Source organism: Nyctereutes procyonoides, unplaced genomic scaffold (assembly GCF_905146905.1).
Source record: "Nyctereutes procyonoides isolate TBG_1078 unplaced genomic scaffold, NYPRO_anot_genome, whole genome shotgun sequence".
NCBI lineage: Eukaryota > Metazoa > Chordata > Mammalia > Carnivora > Canidae > Nyctereutes > Nyctereutes procyonoides.
The window spans coordinates 63376131-63391382 of NW_026575043.1; the positions used below are offsets into that span (position 1 = coordinate 63376131).

The 15252-nt window shown below is 62.8% G+C and overlaps 2 protein-coding genes across 3 annotated transcripts; one reads left to right on the plus strand and one right to left on the minus strand.

Annotated features, from left to right (window-relative positions):
• Window positions 1-474: 474 nt before the first annotated feature.
• DDX51 (DEAD-box helicase 51) lies at window positions 475-5390 on the minus strand. Its single transcript, XM_055323289.1, has 14 exons — window positions 4971-5390; window positions 3735-3885; window positions 3310-3455; window positions 3148-3219; window positions 2951-3057; window positions 2723-2831; window positions 2492-2637; window positions 2086-2284; window positions 1885-2000; window positions 1682-1798; window positions 1403-1504; window positions 1237-1300; window positions 1008-1142; window positions 475-807 (listed from the first exon to the last, which is right to left on the minus strand). The coding sequence occupies exons 1-14, from the start codon at window positions 5388-5390 to the stop codon at window positions 781-783; spliced, it is 1911 nt and encodes a 636-aa protein (XP_055179264.1). The 3' UTR covers window positions 475-780.
• Window positions 5391-6036: 646 nt separating this feature from the next.
• Window positions 6037-11871, plus strand: NOC4L (nucleolar complex associated 4 homolog). Of its 2 annotated transcripts, XM_055323406.1 has the most exons (15): window positions 6037-6291; window positions 6396-6516; window positions 7353-7459; window positions 7778-7885; window positions 8023-8172; window positions 8251-8350; window positions 8434-8468; window positions 8821-8871; window positions 8984-9095; window positions 9198-9258; window positions 9440-9550; window positions 9639-9799; window positions 9885-9967; window positions 10075-10188; window positions 10268-11871. In XM_055323406.1, exons 1-15 carry the CDS (start codon window positions 6175-6177, stop codon window positions 10385-10387), a joined length of 1551 nt encoding a protein of 516 aa, XP_055179381.1. In that variant the 5' UTR covers window positions 6037-6174; the 3' UTR covers window positions 10388-11871. The 2 variants fall into 2 exon arrangements, with proteins under 2 accessions (XP_055179381.1, XP_055179382.1); XM_055323407.1 differs by lacking the exon at window positions 6396-6516 and having other exon boundaries at window positions 6225-6291.
• The last annotated feature ends 3381 nt before the right edge of the window (window positions 11872-15252 follow it).

Here is a 15252-nt window from a genome sequence, read left to right on the forward strand (position 1 = left end):
ATCGAGAGATGAATGGAAAAAGAAGATGTGGTGTATGGACACGATGGATATGCCTCAGCCATCAGAAAAATGAAATCCTGCCATTTGGCAACGATGTACATGGAATTAGAGAGTATTATGCTGAGTGAAGTAAGTCAGAAGTCAGAAGAAGACAATGATAGTATGACTATCCTCATATGTGGAATTCACGAATCAAAACAGGATCATAGAGGAAGGAAGCGAAAAATAAAAAGACGAAATCACAGAGGGAGACTCTTGACTCTAGGAAACAAACTGAAGGTCACTAGAGGGGAGGGGGACGGGGGATAAGGTGACTCGGGGATGGGCATGAAGGAAGGCACGTGATGGAATGAGCATTGGGTGTACATAAGACAGATAGATCACTGAACTTTACCTCTGAAACTAATAATACGCTATATGTTAACTGAATTAAAAAACCTGCATAGAATCTCTAAAAATTTCCTGAAACCTTAATACATAGAACAAAGGAAAAAAGAGTTTATTAATGACATTTGATATAGGAGTCACGTTGCACAGGATCGTTATTTCCCACAGACTAAGAGATGTAGGTACGATTGTGTTTCTGCCTCTGGCCAGGTGTGCCAAGCACGGCCCCACATTCCCAGCTCCCTCTGAAATCAGAGGAATCTGTCTTTCGCTCACTATCTAGCAGCCACCATTCAGTGTTGTTCAGAAAGGATGTGGCTAAGCCCTGGAAGAGGCACAGGATGGGAAGGGCCTGCTCTGCAGTGGGCCCAGCCTGCAGTCCTCCGAGCCTGTCTAGGCCACCTTCTGCCTTTGCTCTTCCTGCGGAGGGGAGAAGCAGAGGCTTGAGTGGTGCCACCTGCGCCCCCCACCCCCACTCCCCGCAAGCAGCAGCACCCGGCACTCGCTCAGAAAGTGCAGTTCTGACCCCAACACCCCTCCCAGGGCCATGTACTCCCTTCCCACGTGTCGGGTCTCTTCCGACACGAGACGTGTGTCATAAGAACGCCTTGGCCCCTCACCTTGACAGCTTGCTCCAGCTGAGACAGGGCCTCCTCGTACCGAGGGACGAGCGGCTGCAGGAGCTCACTAGGGATGTCGTGCCGTGCCATCTTGGGCACGCCGGCTTCAGCTAGCATCTGGAGGAATCTCCTCTCCTGCAGGGAAATGGGTAGAAAGGGATCCCGTTTCCCCCGAGCAGTGCTGCCAGCAGGGGACCCCTGACCCCTACAGAGACTCAAGCAGACTGACCTGCACTTTGAGGAGCAGAGTGAAGGCCTGTCCGGTTCTTCCAGCACGGGCAGTTCTTCCCACCCTGAAACCAAGCACAACGACCAGGATGGTGGCCTCCAGGGGTCCACTGGGACAGCGGTTTCCTTCCAAGAAATCTCCCTCCACAACCCCGGGGCAGCCTCACCGGTGCACGTAGGTCCGCAGATACTGGGGGGCGTCATAATTGATTACCAGCTGCACACCCTGCACGTCAATACCTCGAGCCATGGCATCTGTGCTGATGAGGCTGGAGAACAGCAGGGGCTATGGGCCCTGCTTGAGACCAGGAGCCCCCCACCCCCACCAGCCAGCCGCCGTAGGGGATGTCACCAGTCAGGAGACTGGTTTCCCACAGAGGGAAACTACCTCCCCTTCGGAGGGCCCTGCTGTGAGATTCCACTGCCCTCTTTTTCCAGGTACTCACAGCTGAATCTTCCCCTGCTCAAACTGCTTCAAAACCACCTTCCTCTGGCCAGGCCTGCAGCGGGAGGAAAACTCAGCCGCAGCCACACCTCCGAAAGCCTGGACTAGCAGGAAGAGCCTGGGTGGGAAAAGCCACAAGGAGCTAAGTGGGTAGGGCCTGGAACCTGCACCCCTCTGTTCCCCCTGTGCCTCCTGAGGCCCCACCTGTGAGAGTTCTCGCGGGAGTTGGTAAAACAAAGGACCCTTGAGAAATTCCTCTCCAAAATCAGGTGCAGGATGGCCAGGGGCTTATTGCGGAGGCTGCAGGGCACGTAGTGGTGCTGTGGGGATAGCACAGGGTTGGGCAGGCCCCACGTGCCTGAGCACACACACACACCCCACCCCCCTGCCATGCACCCTACTCACAGACAGCCCTGTAGGAAAGGTGTACTTCCCGCCTGAGTCCCCGTCCCCGTCCCCGTCAGTGTCTCTGGGGCCCCTGCCTGCTAGCCCTGTGGAGAAGAGCCGGGGCTGGTAGAGGCCTAGTTGCTGCAGCTTCTCAGGATTCTGTGTCAGGGTAGCCGAGAAGAGCAGCTTCTGGAGCGGCATCTGAGGACAAGAGATACTGACAGGGGAGCGGGGGGTGGGACAGCAGTCTTGGCCTGGCCAGCCGACCTGCAGAGCCCTCGTTGTTCTCCTTGAGTCTTGCCGCCCCAGAACAAACCCGATCAGAGTGGTGAAAGGGGTCTTAGAGACAGACAGACGGCCAAGACAAGGGGGCCTCGGTGGAAAAGGCTATGCCAAGTGCAGAGCAGAGCTCAGCATTAGGTACCTGGCAGCAGTGGTGGCCTGGAGTTGTCTCCTCTGGAGCAGAGCAAAGGGGTCATTGGCAGCATCACTCGGGAAGGCTGCCTCCACCACCCGGGGCAGCCAGGACTGGTGCATGCTGTCTATCATCCGGTCGGCCTCGTCGATGATCTAAAGGAAGCAAGAGGTCTAGCGTCTGGTGGTCAGAGTCGACACTGGTTCCAAACCCCAGCCTTCTTCCAGGTGTGCAACGTACCAGGAAGCGGAGATGCTGGAGGCTGAATCCTGGGGTCTGGTCAATGTGGTCCACCAGGCGGCCAGGGGTGGCCACCACCACGTCAGCCAAGCAGCGGAAGCCGTCTACTCTGAGGAGCAGAGTGGCTCAACACGGAGCCCATGCCGACCCCCCAGCCACAAAGAGGCCTGCAGAGGGGCTCGTGCCACTCCCTGTTCCCTGAGGAGTCCCCAACGTAGCAGGACCTACGTCTTCTGGACGAGACTCTCCTGCTCCTTGACCAGTGACTTCTGCCCAGTGATCAGGGCGACACGCAGAGGAGTGGCATCTGTGTAGATGTTAAACACTTTGCTCACCTGGAGAAGGAATGGCCATCAGCAGCCTGGTAGGAAGCACCACAGTGTCAAAATCCCTCATTCTGACCTGTAGGCGCGGGCTGCACATACCTGCTGGGCCAGCTCCTTGGTGGGCAGCACAACCAAGGCACGGACCTGGCAAACAGCTCGACATAGCAAGGCCTGGGGGAGGGGGCGACAGCCACTTGTGTAAGCAGAGCCGGCTCCCTGCCTGCTGAGCCTGCCTGCAGAGTGGGGGGTCCTTACACTCACCTGTACCACAGGAATGACAAAGGCCAAGGTCTTCCCACTGCCCGTCGGGGCAGAAACACAAAGGTCACTGGGCCGGTAGCCACCTCTGGCCACCAGGAACCCGTTGGCTATGCTTTCCAGGAGAGTGGGAATCACTGCTGCCTGGACTGGACAGAGAAGGATGAGACACAAGTCACGTTTGTGCATTAACACCCAACATCAGGGCAACTGCCCAAGCCCAAAGTAGCCTTGCCCTTCACCTGTGACTTCTAGACTGGGCTGTTTTTGCTCAAGAAGAGCACCAGGCCCAGATGGCCAAACACCTAGATCACACTTGATGCTGGATGTGCCTTGGGGGCCATGCTGACAGCCGCTATCCTGTGGCTTGTGTGATTCTGGGTGGGGATGCTCTTGAGGGCATGTGTCCAGACCTCTCCCACACACACCTGGAAAGTAGGACGAGATGCCGTGTGCTTGCAGTTTCTTCTGCATGTCAGGGTGGACTTCAGGGATGTCCTCAATAGGCACCAAGTCTTCTGTGACGCTCTTTCCAACAGAGCTCGGCTCAGCCAACCACAATGGCAGGAAAGGCTGGGCCTACCAGGAAGAGAAAGACGACGAGTGAATACTCCAGACTCCCCGGGACTAGGGGGGCAAGACCCACAGACACCAAAGACTCAGGGACTCAAACTGAAGAGACAACAGCAAAGCAGGCTGAGTAGCCTGACCGGTTCCCCAGCTTCTCCTCCATCTCTCACGCCCACCTTCCACACAACCTCTGAAGGAATCAAGAAACACAATCAGCAAGCGTCACTCCTCTCGCAGCTAGGATGGCCTCCAACCCAGAGGCACACCTGGCAAAGCCCTCTGTGACCTGGCACCTGCCCCCAACCTCATTTCCTATCACTGACCATGCTCTAGCCACAGAGACCTGTTTTTTTGTTTGCTTGTTTTTAAGATTTTATTTATTTATTCGTGAGAGACACACAGAGAGAGGCAGAGATGCAGGCAGAGGGAGAAGCGGGCTCCATGCACCGGGAGCCCGACGTGGGATTCGATCCCGGGTCTCCGGGATCGCGCCCCTGGCCAAAGGCAGGCGCCAAACCGCTGCGCCACCCCGGGATCCCCAGACGTTGGTTCCTATACATTCCGCTGTCCCAGGGCCTTTGCCCTGATCCTTCCTTCTGCCCGATGCTCACCTGCCCCGTCCATCTTACTCAGGCTGGTCCTCGTCTCCCGACCCTGGTCCAACAGAGGCCCTGACACGAGGGCACCAGTGCACCCCGGCCAGCCCACCGTTTCCTTTCCCGGAATCACCATCATCCCAGAGCCCTTGAGCTCAGCATCTAGTTGCTGGAAACCCCCACCCAAGTGGGAAAAAGAGTAAAAGCCAAACCGCCACCAGAAACGGTTCCCCTTATCAGACGGACACACACCACATACGAACTCCTTGCGTTCCCATCGGGTACAATAGCTCAGCCCCGGCTGCGACAAGGACCAACCCGCTCATTATTCTCCCCGAGGCGCCGCCTCTCACGCGGTTACCGACAGAAGCGCCGAGTCTGCGCAGGATTTGAGCCACCGGCCGGCGGTGAGGCGCAGAGACCGACGCTCCTCCCGGCCCGCGGGCCCCGCACCGCCCGGCCCCGCACCGCCCGGCCCCGCACCGCCCGGCCGCTCACCTTGGCCGCCCTGCTCCTCCCGAGGGCCCCGGGCGGCAGGCCGCGGGCCGGGGGCGCCGAACCCTCCGCGGGAGAACTTCCACCCGGGTCCACCGACGCGTCTTCGCCGCTCCCGGCCCCCCCTGCGCCCCCGTCCTCGCCGTCCAGCCTCCGCCGCTTCCCCCGCGGCTCGGGCGGGCTCCCCGCCGCCCCGCAGCCCTCGCGCCTCCGCGGCCTGCGCGGCCGCCGCCGCCGCCGCCGCCGCCGCCCCGCCGCCTCCGCGGCCCGCTCGGCCTCCTGCTGCTGGGGCTGCTTTTGCCGCTGCCGCTCTCGGGCGCGGCACTGCAGCCGCTCCAGCAGCGCGCGCGCCCGGCCGTCCGCCTCAGCCTCCGCCCCGGCCGCCTCGGGGCCTGCGTACCGCGCGACGTGGAAGAGCGCCATGCCTCCAGCCGCACGCCTCCGGGCCCGACGCGCCCTGATGACTGCGGGGGCGCGGAGCCGTGACGTCGGCGGCGGCGGCGGCGGCGGGCAGGAGGTCCGGGCGCGGGACGGTGACGTCAGGGGGCCGGGCGCCGGCGGCAGCAGGAGGTCCCGGCGCGGGGCGGTGACGTCAGGGGGCCGGACGCCGGCGGCTGCAGGAGATCCGGGCGCGGGACGGTGACGTCAGGGGACCGAGCGCCGGCGGCAGCAGGAGGTCCAGGCGCGGGGCGGTGACGTCAGGGGGGCCGGGCGCCGGCGGCAGCAGGAGGTCCCGGCGCGGGACGGTGACGTCAGGGGGCCGGGCGCCCGCGGCTGCAGGAGGTCCCGGCGCGGGGCGGTGACGTCAGGGGGGCCGGGCGCCGGCGGCAGCAGGAGGTCCCGGCGCGGGGCGGTGACGTCAGGGGGGCCGGGCGCCGGCGGCAGCAGGAGGTCCCGGCGCGGGACGGTGACGTCAGGGGGCCGGGCGCCGGCGGCAGCAGGAGGTCCCGGCGCGGGGCGGTGACGTCAGGGGGCCGGGCGCCGGCGGCAGCAGGAGGTCCCGGCGCGGGGCGGTGACGTCAGGGGGCCGGACGCCGGCGGCTGCAGGAGATCCGGGCGCGGGACGGTGACGTCAGGGGACCGAGCGCCGGCGGCAGCCGGAGGTCCCGGCGCGGGGCGGTGACGTCAGGGGGCCGGGCGCCCGCGGCTGCAGGCCGGAGGTCCCGGCGCGAGACGCTGTGTGTGCCACGTGGGGCGGCGGGGCGGCATGGAGCGGGGCCCCGGGCCGGATGGCGCGCGCCGGGCGCTGGGCTGCCTGCTGGAGGCGGTGCTGGCGAGCCGCGGCGAGGCCAACGCGGTGTTCGACATCCTGGCGGTGCTGCAGGTGGGAGCGCGGGCGGCGGAGGGGGTCGGGGGCGGGGCGGGGCGTCGAGGGGCCGCGGGGTCCCGGGGTCGGGAGCAGAGCCCCCAGCCCGCCTGTCCCGTCAGTCCGAGGACAGCGAGGAGATCCGGGAGGCGGTGCGCGCGTGCGGCCGTCTGTTCGCGGCGCTGCTGGAGCGGGGGGAGCTGTTCGTGGGCCGGCTGCCGTCGGAGGACTCGGTCCTGGCGGGTGAGCTTCCCGGGGCCCGGGCCGCCTCCCTCCCCCTCCCACCCCCCCCGGGCCGCCTCCCTCCCCCTCCCCCCCCCCCGGGCCGCCTCCCTCCCCTCCCTCCCCCCCGGGCCGCCTCCCTCCCCTCCCCCGCCGGCCGCCTCCCTCACCCCCCCCCCCGGGCCGCCTCCCTCCCCTCCCCCCCCGGCCGCCTCCCTCCTCCTCCACCCCCGGGCCGCCTCCCTCCCCTCCCCCCCCGGCCGCCTCCCTCCTCCTCCACCCCCGGGCCGCCTCCCTCCCCTCCCCCCGGGCTGCACCCTAGGGGTGCGGATGTCTCCAGGAAGGCGGAGGGGGGTTGCCCGCGCGGAGGGAGGCCCCCAGGCGGTTCCGACTGGTTCGGGGGTCGGTTCCGGGGTCGGTTCCGACTGGCTCGGGGGTCAGCGGGGGGGACACAGGCCCGCGGGGGCAGGGGGAGGGGGAGGGGGAGGACTGTCTTGCGGGCGGAGGGGGCGGGGCAGAGACTCCCTGCACCCGCGTCCGGGTAAGGCCCCCCAGTGTGCCCTGCGTGTGTCTGGAACCGCTGGTGGGATGTGCCGCTTGTGACCTGTATGGACAGTGGTCAGGGCCTGGGAGCGGGGGTGGAGAGGTGTGCGCGGGGTGGGGGGTGTCTCCTGTGTCCCCACTGCAGACGGCCTAGGTCTTGGAGTAAAGAAAGGGGCGGGGGGCGGGCGGGGGGGCCCCTGTCCTCAGAGCAGAGGTTATTTTCTCCCAGCCCAGGTCTGGGCCATGGTGACCCTTCGTGCTCGTTTCCTTGTGGAGTTGGGTGTGGGCTGACTGCTCTGCTCCGCCCCCTGCAGGGTCCCAAGGGGCCACCCGCAAGTACAAGGTGTGGATGAGGCACCGATACCACAGCTGCTGCAACAGCTTGCGGGAGCTCCTGGCCCACCCCTCCTTGGAGGTCAAGGTGAGTGGTGCTCACGGTCTGGAGCGCTCTCCGCACCCCCAGCCGCCCCTGGTCCGCACACATGGAGGCAAGGCCACCACTGCCCCCTCTGCGTTCCTGGCCGGGTCGTTGTGGCCCCCGCCCACCCCCACCCCCACCCCCACCCCCCGGCCGTCTTCCCTGTCTGGTCGGTGTTTTGGTGGCTGGTTTTGTCCTGCGTTTGGTACTTGTGGGAGTGCCACGTCTCGTGCACGTGCACTTGGTTTGCGTTGTGAGGGGGCCTCTAGGGGGGAACCTGTGGCCTGGCACCTTAGCCACTTTGCCACCCGCCGTCCCCAGGAGCTAGCTCTCAGCACGCTCATGAGGTTTGTGCAGTTGGAAGGAGTCCACCCCCTGGAGAAACCCAAGTGGGACGGCTGCTACTTGTTTCCCCACCAGCTCTTCAAGGTAGGGGCAAAGTGGGGGTGGGGTGCTGGGAAGGGCCCTGGCGCACTGGCTGATGAGCACCCTGTGTTTGCCGCACCCTCCCCTGCTGAGGGGGTGTGGCTGGCCCCCTGATGCCCACCGCCCTGCTCGGCACTCAGGCTGTAGTGGAAGGCCTGCTGTCCCCGGAGGACGACTGCTCCCTGCTCCTCTCCCAGTTCCGGGAGTACTTGGAACATGACGACATCCGCTACCACACCATGCAGGCGGCCACGGATATTGTGGTCCGTGTCGCCAACAGGCACCTGGAGGTGAGCTGGCTGAGTCCCGTGGCTGGGGGAGGGGGTGGGGGTGGGGGTACATCTGTGCTCAGGCCAGGTACTCTGCAGGTGCCGTTCACTTTTTGGAACAACGCGTTCACACTGTTGTCTGCCGTGAGCCTCCCCCGCCAGGAGTGCAACACATCTAGCTTCTATGTGAAGCACGCAAGTGAGCATCCTGGGTGGGTGGGCAGGGGCCCCCATGGGGCTGCTTCCTTTCCCACGCGCCTGCTGACGCCATCTTCCCCGCAGAGCTGTCGCAGACATGGAAGGTCGTTCATCTGAAGGTGAGGTGCTCCGTGGCGGGGGTGGCTTCCCTGGCTCAGGCAGCCACAGGGGTCCCTCACAGGGATGGGGGCAGGGGGTGGGGGGAGAGGCACATGGGTGCCTGGGTCCCAGGCCCTCAGTGGGCCTCATCGCTGTGGGCGGTCGCACACATGCTGCTGTCTGCCCCCCTATGGCTGTGATCTAGGCTGGGTGTTTGCCCTCATTTTGTCGGAGTTTTCTGATTCAGGGTTTCCAGCTCTGGCAGAGCAGGGGGAAGGTGGTGTGTGGTTTCTCCTCCTCGGGGTGGGATGCGTGCCACCCCACCTTGAGTCTCATGTGCCACCCTGACACCCCCACTGCCACCTACTACAGGAGCACAGAAAGGCCTTCCAGCTGATGTGGCTTGGCTTCCTCAAACACGAGGTAGGGACGGGGCAGGGTGGGTGGGGAGCAGGCGCCCCAGGTCAGGGTCCCTCTGGCTCACGTGGTCCTTGGAGTGTGGCAGGTGCACCCACACATGCTTCCTCCCCGCCAGCTGCCCCTTGGCCTGTACAAGAAGGTGCTGGTGATTATGCATGACTCCATCCTGCCCCACCTGGCCCAGCCCAGCCTCATGATCGACTTCCTGACCCGCGCCTATGACATGGGTGAGTGCCTGCCTGGCAGGGCGTCTTCGGGAACCCGCAGAGCAGGCCTGTGGGGTGGCGGCGTGGTGTGGGCTGGGGCTTCACCACCACGCGTGTTTGCAGGGGGCGCCATCAGCCTCTTGGCTTTGAACGGACTTTTTATCCTGATTCATCAGCACAACCTGTGAGTGTTCACCTGGGAGGTGTCTGCCCCAGGCTGGGGAGCCGGCTGAGCTGCCCTAGGGAGCCTGGGGTGGGGGCGGGGGGGCAGAGGCCACTGGGAGCCAGGATCTGTCTCTTCATCATCTGCTTCCACCCCCATGCCTGCTGCCGCTCACTTGCACCACAACCCCCCCGGCTCCCAGCGAGTACCCTGATTTCTACCGGAAGCTCTATGGTCTGCTGGACCCATCTATCTTTCACGTCAAGTACCGGGCCCGGTTCTTCCACTTGGCAGATCTCTTCCTGTCATCTTCGTGAGTGCCAGAGGCGGGGCTAAGATGCAGAGCGCGGGGCAGGGGTACTGGGTGAGGAGGTCTCACTCAGACCCACCATCCCTCCCAGCCATCTGCCTGCATACTTGGTGGCTGCCTTTGCCAAGCGCTTGTCCCGCCTGGCCTTGACTGCTCCCCCTGAGGCCCTGCTCATGGTCCTGCCCTTCATCTGCAATTTGCTGCGCCGGCACCCCGCCTGCCGTGTCCTCGTGCACCACCCTCTGGGCCACGGTGAGTGTGGGCAGGGCCTGGGGGGCCCCCAACAGCCAGTCACACTGGGGCAGGTCACAGAGTGGGGCCTGGGTCTCATTCCTAGAGCTGGACGGTGACCCCTATGACCCTGAAGAAGGCAACCCAGCTGAGAGCCGAGCTCTGGAGAGCTCCTTGTGGGAGCTGCAGGTGAGCACGCTGTGTGCGTCACCCCACCTCCCAGCCTACCCGGGGGTCGGTGCTTTTGTCTGGGGCCACTGCCCAGGAAGAGGGTGGTGATGTGCGTGCTTCTGCAGGCCCTCCAGCAGCATTACCACCCCGAGGTGTCCCAGGCTGCCAGTGTCATCAACCAGGCATTGTCTGTGTCTGAGGTCAGCATCGCACCGTTGCTGGAGCTCACGGCGTTTGAGGTGAGGGGCAAGGAGGCTGAGGCTTGGGTGGCTGGGGTGCGGGGACTGCAGCGTGGGAGCATCCGTCCATCCCTTGCAGATCTTCGAGCGGAACCTAAAGAAGAAATGCCAAGAGTCAGTGCCGCTGCAGTTCATCCCTGCGCAGGGTTTGTTGGGACTTCAGGATGATCTCTGCGCCCAGCACTTCACACTCAGCTGACCTTGCACCGTCCCCTCCACCCGCATAGTGGTTTATAGGAGAGAGATTGGGGTAGGCTGTGGGTGGCTAGGCACTGACCCTGTCTCCCAGCTCCTCTGGTGGCTGTGTCCACCTGTAGCCCCACAGCTGCTGTGCATGTGGCCTGTGCTAGAGGGTGGCGTCCAGGGCCTCTTCCTTGCCTGAAGCCAGGTGGGTGCTGGGGAGGTGCTGCAGAAGTGACCCCTGCCCTGGGGGGGGGGGCTACAGGTGCCCAGGTGGTGGCTTCTGCCAGCCCCAAAGGCTTCCCTGGGTGCCCCGAGCTCCCCCAGGCCCCTCTTGTCCAGGGAGCGTCTGGGCCACGCTCCCACATCTCCACTGCATTCGGACTTGTGACCTAGGAGCGACAGTAAGTGTCTTCTGTCCTGGTCAGCCTGGAGGAGCACAGGGAGCGCATGCACCCATTCCCAGCCAGGGCCTGAGGAGGACACCTTTGTTCCCTAGCCCCCAGGACCCCTGGGTGTTCACCCTCCTGAATAGAGCGGGCGCCGGCAGCCACGGGCCTGGCACTCACTTGGTTCCCGTGCGTTTATGCCTTTGAGGCCCCGTTTCTGCCAGACCAGCCTGGTCGTTGAGTCTACCTTTTCTCCTAAAAATTTGCTTGTCTGGGGACGGAGGAGCCACCTGAGTGATGGCAGCTCACATGGGATGGGGGGGCCTGGCAGACACACAGGCAGGGATGGAGAGCCTGGGAGGGAGAGACCCTGGTTGCCCTGCAGCCTCCTGTCTGAGGTCCAGGCACACTTCCACCCCTGGAGGAGCGCCCTGGTGTCACAGCAGCAGGTGTTTGCCAATTTGGTCTCCGGGAGCTGCTCTGGTGGCTCAGGACCCTGGTGTGCCTGGTGGGTCCTTTGTCCAGGTGGTGAAGTAGCGCCTCCTCTACATAGGGTGCTATGATTTAGGGACACCAGCGCCCCTACCTCTTGGCCGAACTGCCCTGATTCTGTCAAGCCAGTTCATGCCCCAGGGCTTTTAACACGGCAGTCTCCATAGCTCTCTCCCCCTTGCCCTTGGTCTTCAGACTCAAGCCTGAGTGAGGCCTTGGGGAGGCCTCTGCTGAGCATCCTGTAACTGTTATGGTGCGTGCCATGGGGCACATCATCTTTGTGGCTCTGCAGCACTGCAGAAGTCTGAGGATTATCCCTGCTGCCATCCTTCACAAGGACCAAAGAGGGCTCGTTACTGACGTGCTGCTTGCCTTGCCCCCCCTGGGCCCAGGACTTGCCTGGCATAGAGGAGGGGCTCAGCTGCTGTTGGGCACCTGGGTGGCTCAGTGGTTTGAGTGTCTGCCTTTGGCTCAGGTTGTGATCCCGGGGTCCTGGGATGGAGTCCCACATCGGGGTCCCCACAGGGAGTCTGCTTCTCCCTCTGCCTGAGTCTCTGCCTCTCTGTCTCTCATGAATAAACAAAATCTTAAAAACAAAAACAAAAAAACGAAAGATCAGCTATTGTTGACCGAGCAGCAAACCTGTGGGCTCAGGTGGGGCACAAGTGGGGCAGAATGGAGGCAGTACACACAAAGAAACCAGCCCCTGACACTTCACTCATGCTTCCAGATTCAGCTGTGCTTGAGGCTGGACCTGCCCCTCTCTCAGGAAGTCCGGGCAAGCTGCTCTGGTTCTGCAGTTCAGGACCTCCAAAGACCACTGTCACGTTCAGCGCCCAGACAGAAGGATAACCCCAGCTTGGTGATGCTGTTGCACTCATGGTTACACCTGGTGCAGCGAAATGGCACAGGCTAAAAAATCAGCAATGGGCAGCAGTACACAGGGTGGGGTCCCGGAGCAACCAGCCCTGGTCCTCCCCCTCCTGGGGAGTCACATGGACATGGCTGATCTGACTCCAGCCACCAGAGGTCAGGCTGACGCCATGTGGCCCAAGGCCCCAGTAATAAAGACAGGAGTCAGGCAGGACATCCCCAGGGCCTAGAGGCCACCTCTTAGCACGGCAAACCAGCCCTCTCTTTGGGCCAGTCCATCCTTATGGGACCTTCCTGAGACCACCACATGACAAACAGTGTGGGGAACACACTCAGGAACCCTCCACAGTCGAGCACGTCATTGAATCAGTCCAGTCTCTAGATCAAGCCATGCCTGAAGCCAGTACGCAGTCTTGTCTTAGTTGCTGAGCAGAAGTGTCTCTTTATCGCTTAAGTCAGTGTGAGGACACCTACCTTAACATATTCCTAGAGCCCAAAGGTCTGCATTTTCTGAGTGCGTGTGGTCTAAACGTGTAAATTCTGTTACCCTTCCCACTGAGAGTGGGGTTTATGTCTGTCCCTTCCCTTGAAACTGGGATGGCTTTGGGACTATCTCAACTAGGAGGCTATGGCAGAAATGATGCTCCATGATTTTCAAAAATTTATTTTAAAGTTTATTTCTCATGTATTTTTGTGGAGCTAGAATTCACATAAATAACATGAAATCAGCCCTTTTAAAGCCTACAGGTCAGAGGCAGTGAGCTCATCCAGTGTGTGCGGCCACCACTCCTGTGGATTTCCAAAAGATCCTGTTGCAACCAGCAACACTGACCCCGCCTTCCCCTCCCCTGCCCTGGTTCCCCACCTCTGCTCATCTCCGGGTTCACCTGTTCCGTACGCTGGGTCATCTACGAGGAACTGCCCGCGCTTTGTCCTGTGTGTGGCGTCTTCACCTTGCCATCACGTCCTCACGGTTCACCCGCGGGGTGCTGGGCCCCAGCGCCGCATTCCACTGTGCGTGTAGGCCACGCCTGTGTGTCCGCTCATGCGTCCTCGGCAGACACCTACCTGGGTTGTCTCCACCTTCGGTGCCTCTGACGGGTGCTGGGAACACCTGGGGTGGACTTGAGGTCCAGCTGCAGGAAAAGGATGCAGGACTGGGCAGGGGGCAGGAGGCCTGACCCCCTGAGCCTGAAGCTTGGACCCCTCTATTTTCAGGAAGTCCTCCTCCTGGGGGTGGGAGGAGTCCCCCGGGGACCTGGGTTACTGACCAGAGCAGAGAAGGCCGACCAGCCTCCGGGGGCCAGGGTTGGTGGGGGACAATGCTCAATGCTCAGACCCCTGGCTGTGCCCTCCCAGGTCCCCCTCCTGGGAGGCTCACCTGAATGATGTCCCAGCCCCCCGGGGCTCCCTCTCTAACACCCATCCCTCCAGCCAAGACAGGAAGATGCTCTGTCCCCACAGGGGGATCATGCTTGGGGCCCCCAGGAGGCTTGTAACTTGTCAGATGGAAAATGTCACCTGGCCTTTCTGCCTGACATGTCCGCTCAACCTCTGGATTCTCCCCAGCCGGGGAGGCCGGGTTCACACTGAGTTAGCCATTCACCAGAACAAATAAAGTCTGTGCTTCCTCATAAAGCACCGCTGGCCATCCCTGGCGGTGGGGGGCTCCTCACTCATCCTGGAAGGCATCGGGGAGAAATCCTGAGATTCTTCCAGAAAGGTGGTACTGCACAAGAGGCAGTGGCTCAGGAGCCGCGCTGTGTGCATGGCGGTGGCGGTGGGGGTGTCCGAGACCTCACTCATGGCCATGGGGCTGGGGCATAGGGAGGTTTCAGGGGGTTGTGGGTGGAGGCTTCCAGCAGCAGGTGGGAAGGGGAGTGAATGCCCTCGCCTGCACTCAGGGCTGCCTCCCTGTGTTCATTCATTCAACAGACACGCATATGCCCAGGTGTGTGCGCTGGCATCCTGGGGAGTGGGGGTGCACAGGAGGCTCACCTGAATGACGTCCCAGCTCCCTGGGGCTCGCTGTCTGGCAGAGGGAGACACCCAGGCAGTGGAATAAACAAGACAGTGCCTGGTGTTCTAGAGGCAGTTGGTGCCCTGGAGAAAGGTGACGGAGGGAAGGGAGACGGGGCTCCCAGCAGGGCTGCTACATTAGAGGGGAGGGTGAGGAGAGAGCCCTGGGGCTGTGGGTGAAGGGGAGAGGGCTCCAGGCACAGGACCACCAGTGCAAAGGGCCTGGGGCAGGGTGTGTCTTGGGCACTGGAGCCCATCTCAGTGGCTGCTGTGCCAGGAGTGGAGTGAGGAGGGAGTGGCTGAGAGGTGGGGGCAGCCCCCCAGTGGCCCCTCTTGCTGGTGATCTAGAACTTGAACTCTTTTCCTCAGTGAAGTGAGCACTCTGAGCAGGTTGGGACTGGAGGCATGGCTGTGTGTGGAGCGGGCTGAGGGCACCACGTGAGCGCAGGGCAGGTTCCATCCATGCTGGTGGCACAGCAAGCTCAGGGACTGGACCTGGTCTGGGTCTGTCTGATGATGCAGGACCCAGATCCCTGTGTGTCTTCCTGCTCTCAGCCAGGGAGAAAGGTTTCATGTCCGTGGCTTAGTATGGCTAGGAGAGAGGTGGCCTCGGGGTCACCTGTGGGGAGGCGGGCAAGGGCTGTCCTCCTGGGGCCTTCTCTCTGTCGCCGGGTCTGTGGGTCCCTCCTGGGGCCCCAGGGATGAGGGCCTCCCAGTCGGGCTCCTACAGGCAGGGAGTGGCTCATCTGTGAGAGATGCACTGACCCAACTCATTTTCCTGGGTCCGAGGATGTGGACTGCTGCCATTTGGGGTTACCCAGGACTGGGGAGTTCGTCAGCCACGGGTTTTCCTCCTGTTGGAGGCCTGAGTCCGCCCTGCCCACCTGTCCCTGTAGGTGCCCTGGGTGGCTGCCCTTCTGCCCAGGGCCTTCTGACCCCCATCTCCCGATACGTCTGTGCCACAGGGGGCCCTGACCTTCACGCTGCCCCTGGGCTGTGCTGCCAGATGTCCAGTTTAGCGTCAGCACTGTCAGCGCTCCCTGGCCTCTGTCCCCAGCATGTGCTCCAGAGCGTCCATCTGACGGCAAACCAGCTCCCACTCCTCTCTGTG